The sequence below is a fragment of the Harpegnathos saltator genome, unplaced genomic scaffold (genome assembly GCF_003227715.2).
Source record: "Harpegnathos saltator strain DR-91 unplaced genomic scaffold, Hsal_v8.6 scaffold47, whole genome shotgun sequence".
NCBI lineage: Eukaryota > Metazoa > Arthropoda > Insecta > Hymenoptera > Formicidae > Harpegnathos > Harpegnathos saltator.
Genome location: NW_020230283.1, coordinates 1,105,663 through 1,130,200, shown reverse-complemented (window position 1 = coordinate 1,130,200; position 24,538 = coordinate 1,105,663). Strand labels below are relative to the sequence as shown.

Here is a 24,538-nt window from a genome sequence, read left to right as displayed (position 1 = left end):
TTGTACTATAGTTTTCTTTTCTTCCTCGATAAGCTCCACACAACTGTATACTTGTCTCTTTTTAAGTGAATACTCTTCTCTCTCTCTCTCTTTCTCTCTCTCTCTCTCAGCGGTAGAACACAAAATAAGAAACAAACTTTTCTCAGCTGCACCAAGTTTTACATTATTTAAAACAGTAGATTTAAGTAGATACATTTGACAGAAAATAGAAAGATTGTAAGATAATTCAGAAAATACACAAGAATCAAATTTAAAAAGCCAGTATTTATAGTCGAATTTTATATTATTACTTAAAGATTGTCTTAAATTTATTTTCAGATGCTTTGTAACTGATGGGATGAATTGTACATCTAAAGATGAATTTAAGGCTGGTATTCATAGTTGGATCTTAAATTTAAGACCGTCTTAAGTTTATCTTCAGATGCTATACAAATCATTTCATTGGCTATGGGGTATCTGAAAATGAACTTAAGACGGTCTTAAATATAAGACCTGACTATGAATATCGGCCTAAGACTATCTTAAATAAGAACTATAAATGGTGTTTATAATTAGATTCTATATTCTAGATCGTCTATAAGTTCATCTCTGTCTCTCTCTCTCTCTTTTCAAATACTGTTAGGATCGTTTAATTAAACTACAGAACATCCATGGATGAATTTTAAACGTTTTTAAATGTAAGAACAGTAAACTTGGTTTCTTAATGCCCGTTTCTACCAATCTTGGTTAATTTAGGTTGCGTTCCGAAATTCACTGCCAGTACTAAAAATACATGGTTTGTGTCGCGTATACTATATATTTTCAGTACTGGCAGTGAATTTCAGAATGCAGCTTTAATCAGCTGGTTATTACAACGGAATTGACCAATCATTTATCGTTAACCAAAATTGCCAAATGCGATTGGCCAATTACGGTGGAATAACTAGCCGGTTAAGTTGACCACAATTGATAGAAACGGGCGTGAAACGAACAGACCCAGTAAATTCTAAACGATCTTCAAAGGCTACGTTCCGATACGTTCACTGCCAGCACTGAAAATCTATAATATACGTGACACAAACCATGTATTTTCAGTACTAGCAATGAACATTGCCTGCATTCAGCAGACTCAACAGTTGGACAACATTACTAGATTTTCCACTGAATCTCGCTCCTGATTGGTAAATACTTCTGGGTCTATGAAGAATCTAAAAGAATGCTCCAATCACAGACAATAATCACTAAGCGCTCACTGATCACTTTGGCTGCGTTCAGAAAACACAACGGTTACACAACGGTTGAGTAATTCGTCAACGTTATTGGTCTGAATGGCTGCATTCAGTAGAACAAAGTGATCAGAGAGCGCTTAGTGATTATTGTCTATGATTGGAGAATTCTTTTAGATTCTTCATAGACCCAAAAGTATTGACCAATCAGGAGCGAGATTCAATGGAAAATCTAGTAATGTTGTCCAACTGTTGAGTCTGCTGAATGCAGCCATTGTAAGGATCTAACAGTGGCCGCGTTCAGTAGAACAAAGTGATCAGAGAGCGCTTAGTGATTATTGTTTGTGATTGGAGCATTCTTTTAGATTCTTCATAGACCCAGAAATATTTACCAATCAGGAGCGAGATTCAGTGGAAAATCTAGTAATGTTGTCCAACTGTTGAGTCTGCTGAATGCAGCCAATGGCCGCGTTCAGTAGAACAAAGTGATCAGAGAGCACTTAGTGGTTATTGTCTGTGATTGGAGCATTCTTTTAGATTCTTCATAGACCCAGAAATATTTACCAATCAGGAGCGAGATTCAGTGGTAAATCTAGTAATGTTGTCCAACTGTTGAGTCTGCTGAACGCGGCCAATGAGGACCAATAGTTACTAAGCGCTCAGTGCTGCGATTCTGTAACTCGTTATTGGAGTTAACGACAGTTTCGTTATTGTTGCGCAGCTTTTCTACGGTATACAAAAGCTGCGCAACGATAACGAAAGTATCGTTAACTCCAATAACGAGTTACAGAATCGCGGTACAGTGCTGCGATTCTGTAACTCGTTATTGGAGTTAACGACAATTTCGTTATTGTTGCGCAGCTTTTCTACGGTATACAAAAGCTGCGCAACGATAACGAAAGTGTCGTTAACTCCAATAACGAGTTACAGAATTGCGATATAGTGAGCGCTTTGTTTTCTGAAGGCAACCTTTGTTCTACTGAACGCGGCCATTGGAACGCAGCTTACATGTACGCAGCGCCATCGAATTGCTAATACTGTCCCTAGAGGCACGAATGCATCGTCATCTAGAAGTTTCTGGGGAGACCGATTCGAAAAAGGTCGCGGCTTTGTGTCGCCATCTGACACAGCGTGACGAGTTCATGGCCGATCGAGCGGTCGTACGGTGGCTCTTAACGCGAACGATTGCGAGCGATTGTTGAATAGCGTCGTCGGGATTGCGTGTTCACATCGAGAGCGTAGCATTTATGTATCACCGAGACTGTCAACGGGCGAGAAGCGTTTAACCGCATCCACGGCTACAGCACAGCGGAGTCGAGTGAGTATCCGCCGTCGTCGCAGCCTTTCTCCACCGCTGTCGCGCTGCTGCGCGAATTTCTCGTGCGCGCGAAATCTTGTTGATAACCACAAACCGAGGTGTTAAAAATCGATCGACAAATTTGGGGTGAGACCTCAACCGCGCCGGGCGACCGAGGGGTGACCGCTGCAAGCTCGTGAGTGTTCTCCGCGTTACAGCGAACCGACGAGTGATCCGAGTTACGAGTCCGACGGAATACGGACATATTCGCGTCGGATTCGTCGCGTTTAACAGTCTCGGACTTTATCTTCTGCCAATTGGCGTTAGATCGCGTCATGCCAAATGAATATGGAGGCGTACGTACGTATGTGTGCGTTTCTGTTTTGACGTCTCGACCTGATGGGAACAGATAATTCTACCGAGAGTGTCGTGTTGTACTAATCGGTATTGATGGATCTGTTGAAAAATTAAGAAAATTAGAAATAATGCACTTGTGAGGACTTGCGAATCACGAGCTGCGAGAGAATTTAATATCCTAGATTGCATTGTGCCTCTTAACTGTTGTGTCTGAGTTACATGGTTGATTATGTTACGGTTTAATATAATTTAACGCGTTATACTTGATTTTAGATTATAACTTTGTATAACATGACAAGTAACTGTACTTGATCGATAACTTGTATAAGCCTGATTGTAATGATCATTTGTTGCATTATTGCCTAGGTATGAGACGCAAGAGCGAAAGGAATAAAACAAAGGGATCTCCAGAGAAGAAAGCTGAGAAACCAACAAGAAAGTCGACGCGTAGGCGAGGCAGGAGATCACCTTCCACTTCATCCGAGCAAGATGTCACGGCTGAGGAAGCAACTAGAAATGTCGCTCAAGTCAAGGAGACCGAGAAAGAAATAACTGTGCAAATATGTCTGAATATGCAGGAGAAGGAATTGAAGGAGCCACAGCAAGGACAGGAGGAAGCAGTCACTTCTAGTGAGAGAAACTTGAAGGCTGATTCGCCGGAAAATGAGGGGGACCCTGGTGGTTCCGTATGGAAAGTAGCTAGGGCGGATGCGTCACCTGGCGAGATACAGAAGTTGAAATTATGTAGGCAGCGCAACACCACCGACGTGTTATCAGACACATCATCGAGTAGGAAAAGCAAGTCAAGCAAGTGGCAAGAAAGTGGTGAGGGCGTTGCAGAGGAGGCTGACTCGGCGGATGAGCAACTGGTTTCTTGTACAAGAATGCTCAGTAGTGCTGAACAGCCGAACGATCCCTCCTCTTCATACCCAGGTCAGGACTCCAACGAAGAGGTAAGTGATAGCAAGGAGATCCTGCCTGAAACCACTTCAGCCAACTTGTTGTCTGACGATAAACCAAACATAGATCAGCATGGTGAATCAAATGAGGCAAATTGCGCTGCCCAAATCGTTGATAGCGAGCCCGGTAAGCCGAGTAGCACGACAACCGCGCCGGCTCCTGGCACAAACGGTGATTATCCGTGCGAGGAGACCACCGCTGCCGTCGCTGCCGATGATGATGCTGCTGCTGCTGCTGCTACTACTACTACTACCACCACCACCACCACAACCACCACCATCACGACTGACACCGTCTCTGACATCGTCGCCGACACCGTCGCCGACACCGTCGCCGACACCGTCGCCGACACCGTCGCCGACACCGTCGCCGACACTGTCGCCGGCACTGCCGTTATATCAGAGGAAGATAAACATGTGGAAGATACCAGCGAAAAAACGACGAAAACGTTTAACAAAGAGGAGATTAGCGTAGAGAATGCTCGTAAAGACACGAGCAGCGAGGATGAGGAAGATGATAAGATGAAGGAACGTCGTCCCGTGGATACGTCATCTGAATCGAACGATGAGTCGCGCGCCAAGAACAGCAGAAATAGCGAGCGATCGCCACCGCGCGCCTCGATTCGCAGAAAACACCGGAACAAATACAGGGATTCGTCGAATTCCGATACAGCCGATTCCGAAGACGAGCCGGTCGATAGAAAGGTCTCCGAGTCTTACGTCGAGGAGGAGGAGGAATTGGAAGAGGAGAAACCGAGCGCGGAATATTCACGGGAGGATAAGGAACGATCGTTGTCGCCGGAGAAAGGCAACTCGCACCCGAACAATGTAGAAACGATGGAGATCGAGCATTGCGAGACTGTTCAGCATAAGCCCGAGGTCACGAGCGAAAAGTCGGAGCTAACAACCGTGTCGCCCGGCGTTCAGGCGGTCGCTCAGAAGCCTGTGAAAGTCAACTTGAAGAGATCATTGTAAGTATCGACGTCGGGATATCGAGCGAATGGCGAGCTTTTAAGTATCCGAATCTGAGATGATGTGTGTCTTGAGTTGATGTCTAGTAATGCAGGTTGGTTTACGAGTTGTTGATTCTTTAAAGGTTTTCGAGTACGGAGCAAATCCAACGAACGAATAAAATACAAACAGCATCTACGATCGAATCAATTTTTCTTTATTCTGTTTAGCTCGGTGAGAATAGCGACCGAGAAGAGCGAGGTGAAAAGAGACGATACTAATGTGAACGTCAATGAGTCTTGCGGTCAAAATAAGGTACGTCAATTCGCAAATTGTTCGATCGATGTTGAGCTAACACAGCTTGCTTTTTCAATGTTCATTAACACCCGGATGTCGCGTTTCAGGAAAATCACAACGGCAACGAACAGGAGCTGAAATGCGTGCCCAGAAAACGTCGATGGGGGATCACGTTTTCCACGGACACAACTCCCTCGTTCTCTATTTCAACCGATTCGCTCAAGGTTGGTTCTTCATCGCGAATACTCACTTTGTTGCTTCCGCGTGTTGCAATTAGGCAATAATTTTAATTTAGTAATATTAGCAATAAGTAATTTTAACAATAACTCTCGATAGGCTTTGGTGCCGGGCGCAAAGCCATTGTCCATCAATGAAGTCCGTCTGTCGAAGGACGACGATGAGGACCGAGACCGCCACAGAATCAACGACAAGCGGCACAATTCCAGCGACAGTTTAAACGACAACAAGACAACGGACGAGAATCTGCAGAAGAACGGCGCTGCTAAGAAAGGCAACGCTAAAATAGACAATCACATCGGTACGTGTCGCTCGTGCACATACACGCGTGATTTGTTGTTGCACAAAATCAACGCATTCATCGCCATGATGGTCACCGGTAACCGTCAGGAAGATAAAAGTTGAGATACGTGTAACATAAAGTTACTTAAATTTAGAATACCATAACTATGTTTAATAATAGTAGGAAGGCAGAAGAACAAGGTGCACATTGTAAAGTAAACGGATTTAATATTTTCATCAATTTCAAATTTTTTAAATCTCAAGGATCTTTAAGACGTGCGTATTACAATGAATCTTGTGAAAACTTAATATGCTCGACGGTGAATGTGTGTTAACGAGCTCCTCAACGTGATCGTGCGAGATATAAATAACACAACGATGCTTCCGATTGTTTAAAACAGCAACGAGGCGGAAGATATCGATCGTGAAGGAGATGCCGCACGTCAAATCGCCGAGCCCGCCAGCGTCCAAACCCAGTAATATTCTGCTAATCAAGAACCTAGTTCGCCCGTTTACGCTGAATCAAATCAAAGAACTACTTTCGCGTACGGGCACCATCGTGGAAAATGGATTCTGGATGGACCGAATCAAGTCTAAGTGTATCGTCGAGGTATATGCGCTACGCAAATAAGATGCTGAGATTACATACTGAATCGTAGGCGAAACTTTGATGTGTGGTTGTTCTGACGTTACGGTATTGTTGCTTAGTATTCCAACGAGGACCAAGCTTTCGAGACGAGGCAGGCACTTCACGGGATCTCCTGGCCTATGTCGAATCCAAAGAAGCTTCACGTGGAATACGCCACGAAGGAGGACATGGAAACCGCCCGGGAATCGTCCAAGGACCAACCGGTCGCTCGTAAGACCGAACCGCTCTCGTCGTCCGATCCGTGGCAGCAGGAATGGGGTCGCGAGGAGAAAACTAATACGACCAAGGTATATCCTTGGATTTTAATATCGTCGTGTCATTCAGTTGCTTCCGGTATCTAACGAAAGACACCTCGATTTATGTACCAGGTGACGGTGGTGAGGGAGTGGGATCTGGGTAAGGAAGACGGCCAGCAACACATCAGAGAGAAGGAGCGCGAGAAGAAGGAGCATGACAGGAAGCGACGACAGAGGAGCCGAAGCCCCGCGTTGGAGGCGCATCTGCCGGCGCCAGCGCGCAAGTTCAAGAAGAAGGAGGACGACCCACCGCCGGCGAAGCTGCTGGACGATCTCTTCAGAAAGACGAAGGCCACACCTTGCATATACTGGCTGCCGCTTACGAATGAGCAGGTGAGAATCATCGGGTAATGATTCCAAGGGTTGATGAGGCACAATATGATGGTAATTTGATGTCTTTTTTTATTCTTTTGTAAAATACTCCTTACTCGAGTGTCTATGAGTCGTGTTGTAGATAAAGCGCAGTAAAATATTTCAATCTATTATTTTTCTTTCTTCAACTTCAGATTAGGCTTGTCGTTTAATTCTCCATTTGTTAGTGAATTGACCTTCGAATGAGGAAAATCGATTGTCGCTGATAAGCAGACTCACCTGTGACGAACGTGTACGAAACATTGCAGATAGTCGTGAAGGAAGAGATGCGGAGGCAACATATGGCGGAACACGCGCGCAGACTGGAAGAGATGAGACGCGCCGACAGAAACAGAGACGGCCGGCGTCGTCGTAGCCCTAGGAAATAAACAAAACACAACGTATCTTTCCTCCTTTGACCTGACTTAAATTGAACTCAGCTTTAACTGACTCACACTTCTCCGCCTGTCCCCCTCGCTCCCTTTATTCCGTGTTTTCCCCACAAACGCACTGAATTTTACTTTTCGTTGTATTATATATTGTTTATGGTAGACATAAGTTCTCCTTGATTATTTTAGTTACGGTCTCAGAAAGCTATATTAATACTTAAATAATCGTTATCCATGATCGTATCCTGATACATCCTTTCTGATAAAGATGAAAATATCAATCCTGATTTTTATACATTTATTTCGCAATAATCTAATTTCGTTTCTTTTTTTTCCTCATTTCTCTCTTCACTTTCTCTCGGGATGTCAACGCGTTTCATTTCTTAGGTCGATTATCGATGATGATATCTGATTACCCAGTGCATGATCTCCAATAGGCTCCCTGGCTCCTCGATTCCCCTCCTCATGCATCAGAATTAAACCTTACTTCTTGCAGGTCAACATTTATCTATCCTACAGAGCATCAGTAACCGTAGATCAGACACGGTAGTGGTACTGTGTGTTGCGTCGACAAGACATGCAGCAGCAGACGATAAAGTTTTCACTACGACGTGTGAGAGACACACACATGTGCTCGCGACAACAACCCGCACGAAGAAGACGTGGAAGCCTCTCTGAGGAAATAGACAGAAAACATATTGATATATGTTGGGCTTGTGGAATAGACTTGGTATTCCTGGCTGTCAAGTAACGTTCGTTCCTCCGCTCTTTGTCCTGGCTCTGTTTTTTTCTTTACGACGAATTGGATCTTGGGCGAGTGCGCGCTGGGATCAATGCGCCCTCGTCTGGATGTCGCATCATTATCATCGTCGTCGTCGTCGTCGTCTCCCAACACAAGAGAGCATAGTTTCGAACGTCGGCTGACAGGAGAAAGAAACCTGTGTCTTCATCTTCTAACTAATCATCTCTGCGTAGTCTACTCCAACTTCCTCCGAGAGCGCGATGGTTTCGGCAACTTCGCTAGCGGCAACTACGTTGAAGCGTCGTCAGTGTTGTAATCGTGTGATAGACTAGCACACGAGGCGAGAACATGTATGTAAATATAAAGCGGTACTCCATGGTGTGACATGTAAAATTATTAATAAATATTAAAGGAAAACGAACAATTGTTAGGATACACGAAAGTATACATACATTTGTCGCTTACTTTTTACGATACACCGAATTGAAAAATTTACTATTCACTTGTAGATGGAAAATTTAAAGCATGGATAATATACAAATATATGTTTATGCTTAAAACAGGAACCGCACGTGTCGTTGTATTACTTCTTGCCTCCGTTGTAAAATTGTGTCCGATCAATTTCACTCACGCCTCTTTCCACCGGCTGTGTTTAATAATTTAACTGGTTGGTTATTCCAACGAAATCGACCAATCGCATTTGTCGATTCAGATTAACGAGCCGGTTATGTTAATCAAGTTAATAGAAACGAGCATTAGAGATCACACACGACACGTGACGACACGCTTCAGATTATTACTGCAAATACATATGTATATAAACTTATTCGATATTTTTATTCATATCAATAATAACATTATCAACACTAACATTGTAGTTATTTTTAGTTTACAAAATCTGGAGTACAGAATGTGCATATTTGCTATTAGATACATAACGGTTACGAATACTATCGATAAAGAGTGAAAAAGAGAGAACGGTAACGGAAAGTACGTCAGATTTAATGATTAATCTTCAATTTGTACATTCTTATTGTTTGTATATATTTATAATTTGAAAAAAAACGAATATCTCACGCGAGTAAATTCGGGAGAAATTAATATGTACATCGTTACAATCAAGTACTGCTATCGAATTTTACGCATGGATGTTAGGTACGCTGATAAACCGGTAAAAGTACGAATAGCAATCGATACGATCAATACCTATCTGGCGTTAGACGTCGGTTCAAGTCCGGGACGTGCTACACGCCGCACGGACATACGCATTTCTCGACGTAGGCCAAGAATTTCGAAAGAACGAAAGAATGAAATCAAATAAGTAGTGCTTATGCGCGGTAGATATTTTTCACGAATATCTAAAACATACATCATCGACACGCGCGACACATGCTGTGATGTTATTCCGGAGAATACTTCCGTAGAATGACAGATAGTCGATCATGACGCCGAGCGGTATCGTCCTTCGAAATGCAATCTTCCGTGCGCGTTAACAAAATAAATTATTATCATTATTCGACGATACTCGAGATAATATCTCGCGGCGATAACAGGTCGGTCAGCGGCACCATTGCGTTTGCCCGTTACCGTCGTGTTACACTTCCTTTCGTTTTCATTTTTCCTTTTATAATGTAGATTCGCGTAATACCGACTATCGTTCATTCCCATTATGAACAGTTTCACTCGTTCATATCCACACTTATCATACAGACATTGTTCTCGCCATCATTTAGTTTTCATTTAGTCAACCTTCACAACACTGTAAATTTTTCGCACGAACCAAAAGCAGGCGAAGAAACCAATTGAACCTGGAAAGAGAAAAGAACGGAAACTTTCTTTTCAATTCTCTCAAATATTGCAACTAAGAATATATATATATATATATATATATATATATATATAGAGAATATATATATATAAGACAAACAGTACTTGCCTGTTAGAAGGAAGAATAAGTGAACCATAATAAATGTATATCCAAAGTACAGGAACGTAGAAGTGGCGCCTTCGATATCTAATTTAGTGAAGAAGAAGTGTACACAATAAATTAACAAGTAGACAGCGGTAAAGCCGGACGTAAGAAAGCTGCGCCACCACCAGTGGTAATCCTACGAAAAATTTTGTCAACATCAAAGTCCTGTAAACGGCGGAATTCTAGCGCGTGCCTCGTATGCATACTCTTACCTCTGCGCAAAGATGGAAGTAGCAAAGTAAAATCGTCGTCTCGGAACATGTGATGACGAGTATAAGGAAAACCAAAAAGAGGAAACCGAACATGTAGTACACTTGACTCGACCTGTTGGGGAAAGATTACTTGTATATAGGAATGTTGAGTATACACTACGCATGCGTTAAATACATGAGTATGCTTCGCTCGACGAGAACAGCCACGTACGATGCTTACCAGAGGGAATTAAGTATGAAGAATAGTTGTATGAATATGCAACCGAATGGTAAAACGCCACCCATGACAATTCCGGGTATCAGTTGCGTATAAAAGTTCTGCTCCGGTATCTGTCGGGGGATCTGATTCGTCCTCACTGGATGCTCCAGAGCCTGCAGGACATTAACATGCCGTGTGCTCAATTGTCGCGGTCACGACGAGACAATGTTAGTCGATAATTACCCTTTTCTTGAAGCCGAAGTAAGCGCCGATGAACGTTAATGGCACCGACACACCAAACCACAATGCCAGCAATGCGATCAGAGTGCTGAAAGGTACCGCGGCCGAGCTCCCGTTCACCCAGAATATCAAGTTCATCATGAAAAATAAGCTGAACACGATTCTGTAGGAGAAAACGAGAACGATAGGTTCTTGAGGGTAAGTCTAGGTTGATTTGAAGCTAAGAAATCTGGATTGATTCGAAAAGACGACAATGACATTGTCGTATCTAGGATGCTACGAGGCGACATCTCGCGATTTGGCGAAACGACGTTTTACCCAGGGCTCAGCATGGACGTCAGTAACACGTTGGACTTCCATTTCTCTCCTCCGAAGCTTTTGTATATCCGTGCGGCCACGTATCCCGCGGTAGTTCCCAGGCAGACGTACAACACCATCGCGCAGGTCATCAGGGCACCTCTGTTAGCCGGGGAAAGGAAACCCAGACAAGCGAACGCTACAACGTTCATTGAAATACTTACTTTTCGTTCTCATAACATCGACTATTTTCTTAAGGAAAAAAAAGATGATGAATGCGGATATAGCATACCTAGCGTGACCAATGTCATGAAGAACACTTGAACACCAGACCCAAGGAGCACAGAAAGGAGCATTCCTTTGCGCGGAGGGCGGAACACATCACCGTGCACCAATTTCCATCCGAATTCCTCTTGCGCGTCTTCTCCTGATTCTATCTGGAAGTAGGCCTGCGTTATCGCAACACAGACAAAGGGAGATCACAATTTTGTAAAAGTGAAGAAAACGTATCGTTACCTTCACCTTTTAGCAGGACATATTAAGATAGTTTCACGAAATTAGAAGCATCGATGCTCGATTAGAAGCGTCAGTTTTCGGTTATCCGAAGTGTATTTTATTATAGGATTAGTACAGCATACACTTCAAATCAAGTAATTCGATGAATTTTTAATCGGTGTAGTTTCATGAAGTTAACTTTCGGAGAACAATTGGAATTTCGGAGAACAAATTGAGATATTTACTTGAAACATGCTACGTAAATTTACTTCAAACGTACTACGTGAATTTTTCCTAAAAACTTGGTTATGTATTATTCAAAAACTTACAGTAAAAAAGACTCTTGTAAATAGAGTCTCTGATCAAAATATTTATAGACATAGATTTGTACTCTTCTAATATCAACGACACAAAGTTATCTCAGTTATCAAATAACATGAAATTATTACCAAATAACGTGGGAAAATTATTATAAGTTCATATAGGTTTGTTCAATTATTTAAACATACTCTATTTATTTATTTCAAGCATAAAAGTTGGGTGTGTGTGTGTATGTGTGTGTGTGTGTGTGTGTGTAGAGTATAGAAAAAACGATGTACGATTATTAAATTATATAATTGATTAGGATATATGAGTACCTGATTGTATCGTGCGATATCTTTGTGCAGAGTACGGAGCATTATCATAGCCACCATGCCAGAAAGGAACAGAACAATTATCAACGAATTGAGAATACTGAACCACTGAATATTTGTATGTGGCATCGATTCCAAAATGTAATCCCATCTAGATGACCATTTGATTGTGTTATTCCTCTGAAACAATTAGATCCTTAGAATAGTATGTTCTTTTTAGAATAGTATTATTTTCTAGAATGTTCCTCTTGTATCATAGTTATCTAACATATTTGCATACTCACCACGAATTTTACGGAATACGTGTACGTAACTTGGAACGTTTGTCCAACTGGAAGCGCACTGGGTGGTATTTCCAGTGGTATTTGACTCTCACAATCGACTGTGCCAGTATGCTTAATACTGTGAGGTACAACTTTCACAGCTGTTAATGAGATTAGAATTGTTGCAGCATACGTATCTCATTTCGATAGAAGTATATAATTAATATATTAGGTTGTGTATTGAGCAATTTGATTTTTTAGATAAGATAAAACGACTGTATCTTATAATCTTATGTGAAAGATGGTAGATTATGGATAAAAGTTACATCATAAAATAATGATATATAAATACAAATGTTTTACTTTGTCTGAAAAATTCAAAATTATTACACAACCTGATATTCTCCATTTATGTATAATTAAAACACTAATTACATTGTGTCAGTTTTGAGATGTACAAAAGTACTCACATATAATACGACCGCCGTTCTCCTTAAAGCCTGAACCCCATTCCTCCGTAGCACCACTGTGATAAGTTATGGTGAGGTTTACATGATTGAACAGGTAATAAGTGTTTGGTTTGTTATATGGACCCTGAATATAAATGAAGAAACACTCATTAATAAATTCAGCTGTTTTAATTTGGAGATAACAGAATAACAGCTTTGTACTCACATGTATAGTGCAAGTATCTTGCTGTGACTTAGGTTCTTTGGAATAGCAACCCATGGGGAAGCCAGTACTACAATATTGTCGTTCATCCTCTAGCTGATAACACCACGTCACTGGCATGTTGTCTAGTAGAAATAAGATACATGAATAATCATTAGCAAACTCTTACAAACACATATTTTTAACATGTTCAGCCGATGTCTTTCAATGCCCTACCAACAATCCAGTGATGTTGATAATTCATTGCCATTCCTTTTCTCAATAATTGCAGCTTTTTCTCTGAAGATGCATCACCTATATATGTTTTAACACATGTTTTAGCACATTTGACATCTTTTAAGAAGTCCAACTGAAAACAAATATATTATAAGTTTTCAGATCCATAAAAAATTACTTGTACTAGAAATTTCATTGTACTCACAATGTATGGAGATGGCCGTATGCGTTCTCCAAATACAACTTGTCCCAAATTTTCAACCGGTGACTGCTCATCTTCTACAGTGCAGAAGTCAAAGCTAAAATCAAGAAATTTACAAAATATCAGAAAATGTTGCAGATGCCAAAGATATTGGGAAAGTATTAGAAAAACTAAATATTTTTTTTATAATCTATTACTTACTGACTGTACTCATAAGGTATAACATACTTCTCTGTATTCAGCCGATTGACATATAACTTTATTTCAGACTAAAACAGAACCAAATAACTTCTATAATTATGTATTCATCAATAATGATAACACATCAAATATCACATTATGCTATATATTATAATATTACTAATGACTAATTGATGAGCATGGCATTATTCGCATATAGTCCTGTGTTATTACTTCTAATCAATAGAACTAAACTGACAAGGTATAAAGGCATGATTTAAAATTCAGAAAAATATAGATACAATATATATATCTTAAGAGATATAAATCATGGATATACATATATAGAGAAAGCATACAATACATAATATACGAAATATTCTCGTTAATACGTACTTATGTATATACGTATATATAGGTATTATATACATTATGTACACACGTAAATGTGCACATGAACACGTAAAACATCGATCATAACCAAGCAGTTGGCCACTTTTCACAGATCTGCGTAACGTACCTTGCAGGTTTCTAAGGTGTCACCGGCCTTACAATAATTCACGGGTGCCAAGCCGGGCAGGTAAAAAGCCAAGGCACCGTAGAATACAGACAGTGTACAGAAGACTGTCGTCGTTCTCATTGCTGTCACAGTCGCGGGCACTGGTCTCCTCAATAAAATGTTCTACCTATCGCGTTTCCTGCGTTTGTACTCTCCTACATGCAAGCGTCGATCGCATCATACACTGCTTCGTGCAAAGGTTTTTTCGCTGAGATTGTGCGAAACGTCGTTGCGAGTAACGCTTATCACATCTCGAGCGCTGCCATGACACGTCATGAAATGCGCGACGGCGAGTGTCCGGTGACTAATAATCACCCCGGCCCTCTCTTCTCCATCAAAGTTTCGTAACAATATACCATCTTTGAATTTCGCGCCGATCGACTGACAGTGGTGCGATTGGTCAACGCGTGGCTGTTTCTGAAGTTGATATCAGACTACGTATCGAGGACTGACGATTGTGAATCAGAGCTTGGTATATACTTGATAAAATGAAATAATGTGAATAAAAAATGAGACTATTTAATTGACTAAATTGAAATTCCTATCAAATTGTAAGCTTAAAGTCTGTGTAGGATGATTCAATGAGCATTTGTGGAACTCACTGTTGTGTGCGTAGACTTTCGGACGAGAACCAATCAGATTCACGAATAAATAATCGCTTAGTAAAGCTGTATCGTACTAGTAGAATCTAAAACTATATTTAATTGGATATTGAAGGTTCGATATGACTTCTGTATGATCGTGTGCATAAAGATTGACGTACTTTCTTATAATACATTCAAGGACGCATCTGACACTCCATAAAAAGACTTTACGTTTGAGAATTTTCCAAAAATACATTCTTCCATTGGTTTCAGTTATGTCTCAAAGTGATTTCTTAGTTTGATACGGGCTTAAGAAGGCCGCACCTTAGTGGTCTGCTTTTTGCAGCTGCACTGTTGAACTGGTGCAATAAATTAAAGTGAGACAAAGTGAGACAAATATAGGTTTTCTCACTCTAGTTTATTGCACTAGTTCAACAGTGCATCTACAAAGAACAGACCATAGATATTGAAGATCGAGAATGGTGAATCAAGAATTGAACCTTGACCAATCGGAACAAAGAAAGCCGAGATCGAAGTTAATTGATTCGTCGAATTCTAATTTCTAAACCACAATTTCTTGTTCTGACAAAGGCTTAAGCAAATCGTTCAGTGTGGAATGCAGCTGTAATGTACAACTGGATCTCTATTCACGATATTACTGAAATACTCTAATCGCTTCGAAGTATTTATATCATCAAGTGGACTGTATTCTATACTTTAAAAGATTAAATTACAAATAAATTATTATTAAAAAATAATGCCGAACCTTAAGTTATTTGACGTCGATACGAAAGTTGTGTACACATTAGAAGTTTCCGAGGAAGATGCTGCAAAAGCTAATAAAGGTGAGAACATAACCTGTGTAATTAGTACGTGTTTTAATTTATATAATTTGTCAAACAAAAAGATAATCTCTAACTTTCATATCTCGTATTTTTCAATAGATATGTCGTTTGCAACGCGACTTTTACATAAATATTTAACAACACTCGGCCAGGAAGAAACTAAGTCATCCACAGAAACAGGTAACATTTCATCTATAACAAATTTTGAAGTGTCACTATTACAAATTATTACAATTTAAATTTGTAATCTACATACACTATTTATTTTGTTGTGTATGAAAGCATATGTGTATAATACAACTTCTTATACATACCTTGTATTTATTAATAGCATCTTCTACATCTTTATATGATAATACCTCTACTGCTGTAGAAGAAAAAGCACAGGAAACTGCAGATCATTCTTCAGAAAAAGGTTTATTATATTGTGCTCTTTTGTAAAAGAAAAAAAAAGATTTATTTTGTAGATAACAAATATTAAAGCAAATAGGTGATATGTTGTTTTGCAGATGGTTTTCGTTGGTCACATGAAGCAATTCTTGTATTTCTTGAAATATATAAAAAGCATGAGCATCTCATTATATCTGGTACAACATCAATGAAAAAGTTCTGGAAAATGGTTGCTGCTGAATTAAATGAAACAGGATATAATGTCAATGATTCTCAGTGCAAGAGTAAAATGGCTGGCTTGAGAAATACTTATAAAAGTATAAAGGATTACAATGGAAAGCACAACTATAGTAATCGAAGATGGCGATATTTTAATGTAAGTAAGGAAAAATGAATCTATACATAATATAAGCTTATTATTAATTGGTTATGTATTATATTTTAGATCATGGATGAAATGTACAAGAAGAGGCCATGGACATCTCCAACTCTGACAAACAATAGTGTTTCTGAGCACAATGTTGATGAGGAGAAAACTGATGTGTCACCAAGTAAAACAGAATTACCTTCCAAACGTAAGTAGTTAGTAATAATATAATGTCATAGTTATAACTTTAATATAACATAATGTAATTGCATTTCTCTTTATAAATGTAATGTAGATATATTATCTATGAGAAGAAATCAGAATTTTGTATATAATAATGTATATTGCACTTATAGGTTTGAAACAGATAGAGAAAGTAATTGCTGTTGTAGAAGAAAGTAGTACTGAACGCAGGAGAATGCACCAGGAAGCAATGACACGTCAAGATAAATTACTCGATATGCTAGAAAAGTTACATAACAAGTAATAATTTAACACAAATAATCTAATCATATATTCACAGATAACTTTAATAATAATTATTTAATATTAAGATAATAATTGTTATTAAAGAGGATTAGTTGTTTAATATCAGAGAAAAAAATTTTTTATAATTTAAAAAATATATTGTCGAGTTATTGGTATATTGTTTTTAGTAGTATTATATACTATTATGGGCATTAAGCAAAACTCTTAAAGATTGCTCATATTGGATTTTTAAAGATTATTACAAAACTATAATTTATGTTGTGATAAATGTAACTATATATAACTATGTTATTTAAATATTATCTGTGCAGAACTTTTATGTTACAATATTTAGTCTCAGCTTAGTAATATAATTATTTCCTAAATGTTGATTTAATAGATAAATTATTTCCTAGTGTTGATGACAGAAATGGATCACCTTCATGCAGAATTGAATTGCCTCTTACGCGTAAGTATCAAGAAGCTAATATTTTTAATATAATGTAATATAATTACGCGTTTGTTTCATTTTCAAGCATAATGCATAAATGTATTATAATTTTTGAGGGAAGATTGAAGAATTACATTTGCATTACAGTATTTATGTAATTGCAGGTTCAAAACAATTTTCCACAATAGAGAAGCTAATTGCTGCTATAGAAGAGAGCACAACGAAACGCAGTAGAATGCACGAGGAAGCAATGGCACGACAGGATAAATTACTCAGTGTTCTAGAGAGGATGCTTGAAAAACATTAACATGGTACAGTTGACACTATACATGATTGATCTAGATAGTCATCTAGATTTAGATAACTTTGTGATAATTATTTAAATATCAGGAAATAATCATTTGATCTGTAATTTCAATAAATATATTTAAGCTATTTACATATTTTAGTTTTATTATGTCAGATTTGTTGAAACAAATTTAAGGACTGTTTTTTTACAAAGGAACAGTTTATGTATATAAGTTAATACTTTTATATATTGGGTATGGGAATAAGTTTTTGCCTGTTTTAAATACAAATTAGTTGTTTATTTAAATAAAAAAATACAAAATGATTTTATTCAAAGTATGTCCCATTGGAAGCAACAACACTTTCTCCCATCTTTCAGGTAGTAAACAGATTCCTCGAAGAAAAAAATCAGGTTGTTTTGACTCGATCCATTCATTAACCCATTTTTCGATACCTTTATAAGAAGTGAACCGCTGTCCAGAAAGGGCCGACTGCATGGACCGAAATAAGTGGAAATCCGAAGAAGCAATATCTGGTGAATATGGTGGATGGGGCAAGATTTTCCAATTCAATCCTTCCAAGTATTTTTGGACCAGTTTTGCAAGGTGGGGCCTAACATTGTCGTGTAGCAGAATCAGCCTGTGCCTATTATCCCATTCCGGTCGTTTCTCTTTTAAAACTCGGTTCAAACGTATTAATTGCAGTCGGTAACGATCTCCAGTGATGGTTTCGGACGGTTTTAGAAGCTCATAATAAATAACGCCCCACTTTCTGATCCCACTAGATGCATAACATAACTTTTGAACCGTAGATATTCCGTTTTGAAGTTAATGGACCTGGTTCATCTGGTATCACCCATGATTTCAGTCGTTTGGAGTTGTCGTAGTAGATCCATTTTTCATCGCCAGTGACGATTCAATACAGAAAACCCTTCCTTTTTTGTCTTCGAAGCAGCATCTCGCATGTCACTCAGACATCTTTCAATGTCTTTCTCCTTCAATTTATGTGGCACCCAATTTCCTGATTTTTAGACCATTCCCAACGCATGCAAACGTTTTCCGACGGTAGATCTGTCAACATTTAACTCGTTTGAAAAATCTTCGAGTGTTCGACTCGAATCTTCTTCGAGTAAATCTTGCAGTTGTGCATCTTCGAATTTTTTAGGTGCCCCTTTGCGTTCTTGGTCGCCACGTCATAATCACCACTTCGAAAACGCCGAAACCACTCTTTAAAATATGATACATATTAAGTTGCGGGAAACTTTACTCGGGTGCATCCGCTGTGTTAATGTGAGAGAGACATAAGAATGAGATAAAGGAAGAGGGAGAATACCGGAATAACGTGTTTCAGGCTAATATTACATGTGTCGTACGACAAGCTTTTCGGATATATTGATTGGCGTACGCGGAGCAATCCTAGAAATATTCTGTTTGTTAACCAATCAACGTATTCGAAAAGTTTATCGTACGACAAATGTAATATTAGCCTCATCCTTATTAAACATTTAGTGATTGTTCTTGATTGTTTCATTCTCCTGAACCTATCAAAGATCTAAAAGAATATTCCAATCATAGATAATAATCACTAAAGCTAGCTGCACACGGTGCTTGTTTTTGTGCTGGATTGCTCGCTGGATGAAAATACTGCGTTCTGATTGGTGCATTTCCATCCATCTTCGGAAATGTACCAATCAGAACGCAGTATTTTCATCCAGCAAGCAATCCAGCACGAAAACAAGCATCGTGTGCCGCTGGCTTTAAGGCCCAGTTCCACAACTTGCTTTAAACTCCGTTTAAAGCAAGTTGTGGAACTGGGCCTAAGCGCTTTGTAAGGCGGTTAAGTGCGTTCCGATATTCACTGACAGCACTGAAAATCTATAATATACGTGACACAAACTATGTATTTTCAGTACTGGCAGTGAATTTCGGAACGCAACTTAAGCAGCTGCTGTAAAATTTGTGAATTTGATTGGTGTATACCGTAAAGGCTCGTCTACAATAGCTGTAAAAGTAAGGCTATAAGGCTGTAACGTAAGCTGTCAGCGAATGAAAATATTTCATTTCGTGTCTTGCAACCTTACAGCCTTACTCTTACAGCTAATGTAGACGAGCCTTAAGGGTCACGATTGTTCTAACTTCTTCGTGAGTTAACTGATTATCATATATTTATCTTTGTTTTCCCTTCAATTTGGACAAAGACAGACATATGATTTAATTATTAGTTAATTTATCAAGAAGTTGGAACAACCAGTCCTAGAGTGGGACAACAATTTTTTCTCACTTTAACTTATAGCACCAGTTCAGCAATGCAGTTAAAAAGAACAAACTCTGTATATAGAACATCAGTACGATCACTAACCGATAGTCGCTTCCGGTAGATTTGTGCGCATTTCCTTTGTGAGTCTAGATAGACAGATTTACTGTTATTTATCGCGAATCGCATGTATTTTCATTCTTTATAATTTTCTTCCTGATGGCGAATCTAACACGCTTGCCGGACGACGTCATCTGTTTAATTCTGGAGGATAAGAACATCAGCATAAAAGATGTTGTGAATTTTAGCTTAACTTGCAAGTTATTCTACACAACAGTCAACAACAACAACGCCCTATGGAGACGCAAGTTTTTCCAGAGGTAATTTATTTCTAATAATAGTAACTTAAAATACGGCATTGCAATATTATAAAACGCTTGTACGATATTTTGCATTTGATGAAGAGATGAAAAATTACATTGTTATATCCTGCAAGATTTTTGAGAAACATCTATCATATTACTTTTAGATGGCCTGCTTTAAAAACAAATTGTGACCGATATTGGCGTGAAGGAGGTGTAAATATTAAGGAAGAAATAATAAAACGAGAAAGATGTAGAGAAAAATTATTAGATTACTTTACGAGGTTATATGACCAAAATTATTACAAGGGAGACTTAAGTTTTAGTGATATGTTGAATTTTAAGGAAGTATTCTGTATAGTGGAAGAAGATACATATCTTTTGGAATATTATTACCTTCAGGATGAAATAAAGGAGATTCTTCGAGGTAATGAATGGTAAGATTCAATAAACTATTATTATGTAACTTATCTATGTTATCACATGACTTGTAATTTGTCTATATTTTTCAGGGATAGACATACTAACTTGAGAAATAAATATTATGCTCGGAAGGTTTCTATGTACCTGAAAGAATGTCACTTGAGGAATAAGTGGCAGAAATTCATAAACCGGCCTGCTGCACAACATGTCTCAGAATGGGCAGCAACTTTTATGGCACAATGGTGCAAACCTCTGGAACGTATATCTTACTCACATATAGTAGCATCATTGGACAATATTGCACAGCAAGTGCTGAAGATACTTCAAGAGGAATATCCTCGGCATTCGATATTCTTAGTATCTGCCGAACAGTTCTCTTTCTGGAGAACCAACATGAATAATGACAATCAATGGGACAAAACAGAAACACAGCAAATCTTAAATATCATTTGCAGAGTTATGTTTCATAATTTAGGTTTCCGTGCATTTAATGATTCCGAACGAGCTAGTTCACATTACAAAAATTTTATAGATAATGTGAGTTGGGTTAGAATATATTGCAATCATATTCTATAAATATAACTGTATTTGTATACAATCTATATGATATTTCTTTATTTTATCTTTTATAATATAGGTTTTAGAAGACAAACGTGGAGATGTTTTAATATTGACAATAATATTTGAGAGTGTGGCAAGAAGACTGGGTGTATCTTGTGATTATTTTACTTTCTCTAATTATTTTTCTTTAATTTGGAAAGAAAGATGGCAAGTATAATAATATTAGCAGTCTCAAATATATAAGTGTGTGTATGTATGTGTATGCGTATGCATGTAGGTGTATATATACAAAAGTATATAAAATATATGTATATTCTTTTTATTGCTTGCAGTGACATGACAAGACTCGAAAGCGAAAGTTATTATTATATTGACATTTTTTCTAATGGGACTGTTCTAAACAGAGTAGGGTGTCCTAGATTTTATAATGATACTACCTACTATATAACATGTCCTATAAAGAATCGTAAGGTACCCAAACCAACTCCAGCACAGGTATTAAGAATTATTTTTATATAGCATTTTTATTATTAATACATGAAGAAAGAGGCTAATGGTTATCAATACATAGTGTAATTAATCATGGGCTTCTGCAAAAATATGCTAAATTAATAAAATCTGTTTTATTAGAGGCTTGCAAAAGTTTGTTGAATTTTTAGCCTTCACAGCTCTTTAATAGTTATGTTCAATATTTCTGTAATTGTTATTCATCACTTTGATTCAGTGAAATCATTTGCGACTCTGCAAATTTTTGCACAAGCTTCTAATATAAATGATTCACAAGAAGAAATAAAATAATTCATTTTTTCGTTTGATTTTGTTTCAGTATATTATCTTATATATATTATTTTTGTTTTACAAATTGTACATATTATCTTTGTTTTACAAGTTGATAGTACGACTGTTAAACTATGTGCACATTTGCGTGAGCAAAGAAAGCGACAGAAGGCGAACACAAAGAAATCGCTTAATACAAGAACTTCGACTCATGGTAAATCAGGACGATTTGGAAGGAGTTTCATGGTTAATTGATATTTATAGATCGTATAAGATGGATTTATCGGGTATCGCGATGTTATTAAAGAATATTCGTGTATGTAAGCAAATTTATAAATATTCTTATAGAATAATTCACTAGAGTGTATTTGTACATTAATTATTACAATTATGATTATACAACATTAATTCATTATGATTATGCGATATTAACTTTTGCGAAAGAAAATATTTCTAAGTAGAAATTATATATTTGCAGGATACAAATACAAATCTGTTGGTGACGAGAGCAAGAGCTAAAGTGATATTAGATAGGCTTGAAAAAATACAAGAAATCATACCACCAGTATGTATTACTATTAACTATAACTTTTCTTTTTATTATCCAATAGTATTGTTATCTAATATATTTAATTTATTTAATTTTGACATTGCACAGTTGCTCAGCAAACTTTTCACTAGTGTTATAAACAATTTATTCTTTTAAATTTCATTATCAGTCTGATAAGTAATGAAAAATTTTTTTCAGAACGTCATACCAAAAGAAAGGTCAAAGTATGTAAATTATGCAGTTGGGATGATCGTGGAGTTCGATGACTATACATGCGAACCTACACGCATAGGCGTAATAGTAGGTTGGGGCAGGGATGGCAATGAGTTAATCCGTCAGGATCATCAGCGTTATAGGTCGACAAAAGCAATACCGTACTATGAGGTATTTTTTAGCGACGATAAAACCTTTTTCCTTCCTCAAGGTATGATAAAGTTGTCAAATGTGTCACACACATTTTTATAAATAATGCTTATACGTATTTTACGATATAACTGTCCAATGTGAGACATTACAATTTTGATTTCAGTTTGTATAAACCCAGCGAAGAAGCCGACATGGATCGATCATAGTGAAATCGGCCGATACTTCAGTCACTTTCAAGGAACTCACTATATGCCAAATCAAAAATTGTTGGAGGAGTATCCAGACGATCTTGAGGTTTTACGTGAATATTGCAAACGTTATTACAAATGTTCCTAAGTTAAAATCGTTCCAAGCTTAATATATAATCGCAGAAAAGAGAGAAAGGGATCTTTATCACAATTCAATCCGATCTGAGGGTTTGATTCTAGCTATTTATATAGCTATTTGTTTCTAGCTATTTATATAGCTATTTGTTTCTAGCTATTTATATATGATCACTATTCATAATGAAATAGACAATGCGCAAACAGTAAGGCTTGTAGCACACAAAAAGTTTTGAGCAATAGAATCAATGGAACTTTAAACGTTACATCTGTCGAACAGTTAGAGTCGAGAATTATGAAGAACAATAAAAATTGCCATTTTAACATTTTCGACTATAATTAGATTCGCTCATTGCTCACGTTTTCTATGCTTACGTTTTTACAATGTATATCGGTCTAGCTGACGACTAGCGTTTGATGTGTGTGGGTGTATTATAATATCGGGATATCTTCTGATACACATGAAAACTTAAATGTGAATCGGAATATAGAAACGGCACGAACGCGATAACGTCACTGGATTTATATTCGTATGATTCTTTTCTTCGTTATCTCGATGTTTTATTCCTCGTATTACTTCCCGCGTGTTAGCAAACATACTGTATAAAATGAAAAATGGCATTGTACAGTATAAGGGATTTCTTTTATAAGTGTAGAAATATAATCGACAGCTTATATCGGGAAGATTCCCGATTTCATTTTTTCCAACACATGTTACAAGATAATGTTATATAGAATTTCCTGTATGCAGAGATTAGAAAGGAGGAAAGCGGTTACTCGTGTACTCACAATTCAGTATTACTTTTAGTTATCGAAAATCGACATTTAAGTATAACGGCAAAATATTTTTTTACTTATGAAAACAATATTTTTATGTACAAATAATTATTATGAAATGTGAGATTTCGCGCGCTACCAGTTAATAAAGATAAACTTTTTATGTATCTTTCATAAATATATTTTGTCTATGTATATGTATTATAAATTATAAATAATAGTGCATAATAAGTGATATGTAATATAAATGCGTCTTTTTTCTATATGCATGCCCATTGTGTGTGAGTGCGTGTATGTGTGTGTGTGTGTGTGTGTATGTGTGCAAAATGTTGAGATCGTGCTCGCGTGATAAAGCTCCTTGATGAATAAAATATAGTCTCCGTGATTACCGCTGTAAGGCGCCACTGTATTCAACGGCATCGAAACGTAGTACGAACCGACTGGCTAACACGCCAGATGGCGTTTAATTTCAAACAGAACGATTAAACGACGAGGTAAAAATCATTTTTCCGTCTTCAAACGGCACAACTTGGAGACGGATTGAACGGTGGGCTCTTTCTAGTCCGTTTATCTTTTATTCCAGGTAATACCATTTGCAT

General features: G+C 37.8%; 4 protein-coding genes and 1 long non-coding RNA gene across 12 annotated transcripts; 4 read left to right on the top strand and 1 right to left on the bottom strand.

The window, feature by feature from the left end:
* The first annotated feature begins 2,323 nt into the window (after nt 1-2,323).
* Nucleotides 2,324-8,775, top strand: Acn (apoptotic chromatin condensation inducer acinus). 7 transcript variants are annotated; one of them, XM_025302212.1, is made up of 10 exons: nt 2,709-2,872; nt 3,226-4,789; nt 5,000-5,084; nt 5,174-5,290; nt 5,403-5,604; nt 5,987-6,195; nt 6,294-6,521; nt 6,603-6,863; nt 7,151-7,282; nt 7,767-8,775. In XM_025302212.1, the coding sequence occupies exons 1-9, from the start codon at nt 2,845-2,847 to the stop codon at nt 7,268-7,270; spliced, it is 2,814 nt and encodes a 937-aa protein (XP_025157997.1). In that variant the 5' UTR covers nt 2,709-2,844; the 3' UTR covers nt 7,271-7,282; nt 7,767-8,775. The 7 variants fall into 7 exon arrangements, with proteins under 7 accessions (XP_011135878.2, XP_011135880.2, XP_011135877.2 ...); XM_011137576.3 differs by lacking the exon at nt 2,709-2,872 and adding an exon at nt 2,324-2,523 and having other exon boundaries at nt 7,151-8,775; XM_011137578.3 differs by lacking the exon at nt 2,709-2,872 and adding an exon at nt 2,540-2,698 and having other exon boundaries at nt 7,151-8,775.
* A 218-nt stretch (nt 8,776-8,993) lies between these two features.
* Nucleotides 8,994-14,459, bottom strand: TM9SF2 (transmembrane 9 superfamily protein member 2). 2 transcript variants are annotated; one of them, XM_011137580.3, is made up of 15 exons: nt 14,116-14,235; nt 13,617-13,684; nt 13,419-13,512; nt 13,214-13,346; nt 13,001-13,122; nt 12,796-12,919; nt 12,347-12,486; nt 12,066-12,242; nt 11,225-11,381; nt 10,954-11,131; nt 10,639-10,798; nt 10,417-10,568; nt 10,197-10,308; nt 9,949-10,120; nt 8,994-9,820 (listed from the first exon to the last, which is right to left on the bottom strand). In XM_011137580.3, the coding sequence occupies exons 1-15, from the start codon at nt 14,233-14,235 to the stop codon at nt 9,753-9,755; spliced, it is 1,977 nt and encodes a 658-aa protein (XP_011135882.1). In that variant the 3' UTR covers nt 8,994-9,752. The 2 variants fall into 2 exon arrangements, with proteins under 2 accessions (XP_011135882.1, XP_011135883.1); XM_011137581.3 differs by having other exon boundaries at nt 9,753-9,820; nt 11,225-11,369; nt 14,116-14,459.
* LOC112589329 (uncharacterized) lies at nt 10,770-11,066 on the top strand. The gene is made up of 2 exons (XR_003113472.1): nt 10,770-10,833; nt 10,908-11,066. It is a non-coding gene; the product is annotated as an uncharacterized LOC112589329 (long non-coding RNA).
* Nucleotides 14,460-15,154: 695 nt separating the features above from the next.
* On the top strand, nt 15,155-17,676 carry LOC105181066 (uncharacterized). The gene is made up of 8 exons (XM_011137582.3): nt 15,155-15,583; nt 15,683-15,763; nt 15,915-15,998; nt 16,093-16,349; nt 16,419-16,548; nt 16,697-16,823; nt 17,225-17,277; nt 17,424-17,676. The coding sequence occupies exons 1-8, from the start codon at nt 15,496-15,498 to the stop codon at nt 17,564-17,566; spliced, it is 963 nt and encodes a 320-aa protein (XP_011135884.1). The 5' UTR covers nt 15,155-15,495; the 3' UTR covers nt 17,567-17,676.
* Nucleotides 17,677-19,855: 2,179 nt separating this feature from the next.
* Nucleotides 19,856-24,110, top strand: LOC105181067 (F-box only protein 21). Its single transcript, XM_011137583.3, has 9 exons — nt 19,856-20,180; nt 20,330-20,599; nt 20,675-21,122; nt 21,223-21,353; nt 21,479-21,641; nt 22,036-22,239; nt 22,402-22,488; nt 22,672-22,897; nt 23,003-24,110. The coding sequence occupies exons 1-9, from the start codon at nt 20,020-20,022 to the stop codon at nt 23,173-23,175; spliced, it is 1,863 nt and encodes a 620-aa protein (XP_011135885.1). The 5' UTR covers nt 19,856-20,019; the 3' UTR covers nt 23,176-24,110.
* Nucleotides 24,111-24,538: the final 428 nt, after the last annotated feature.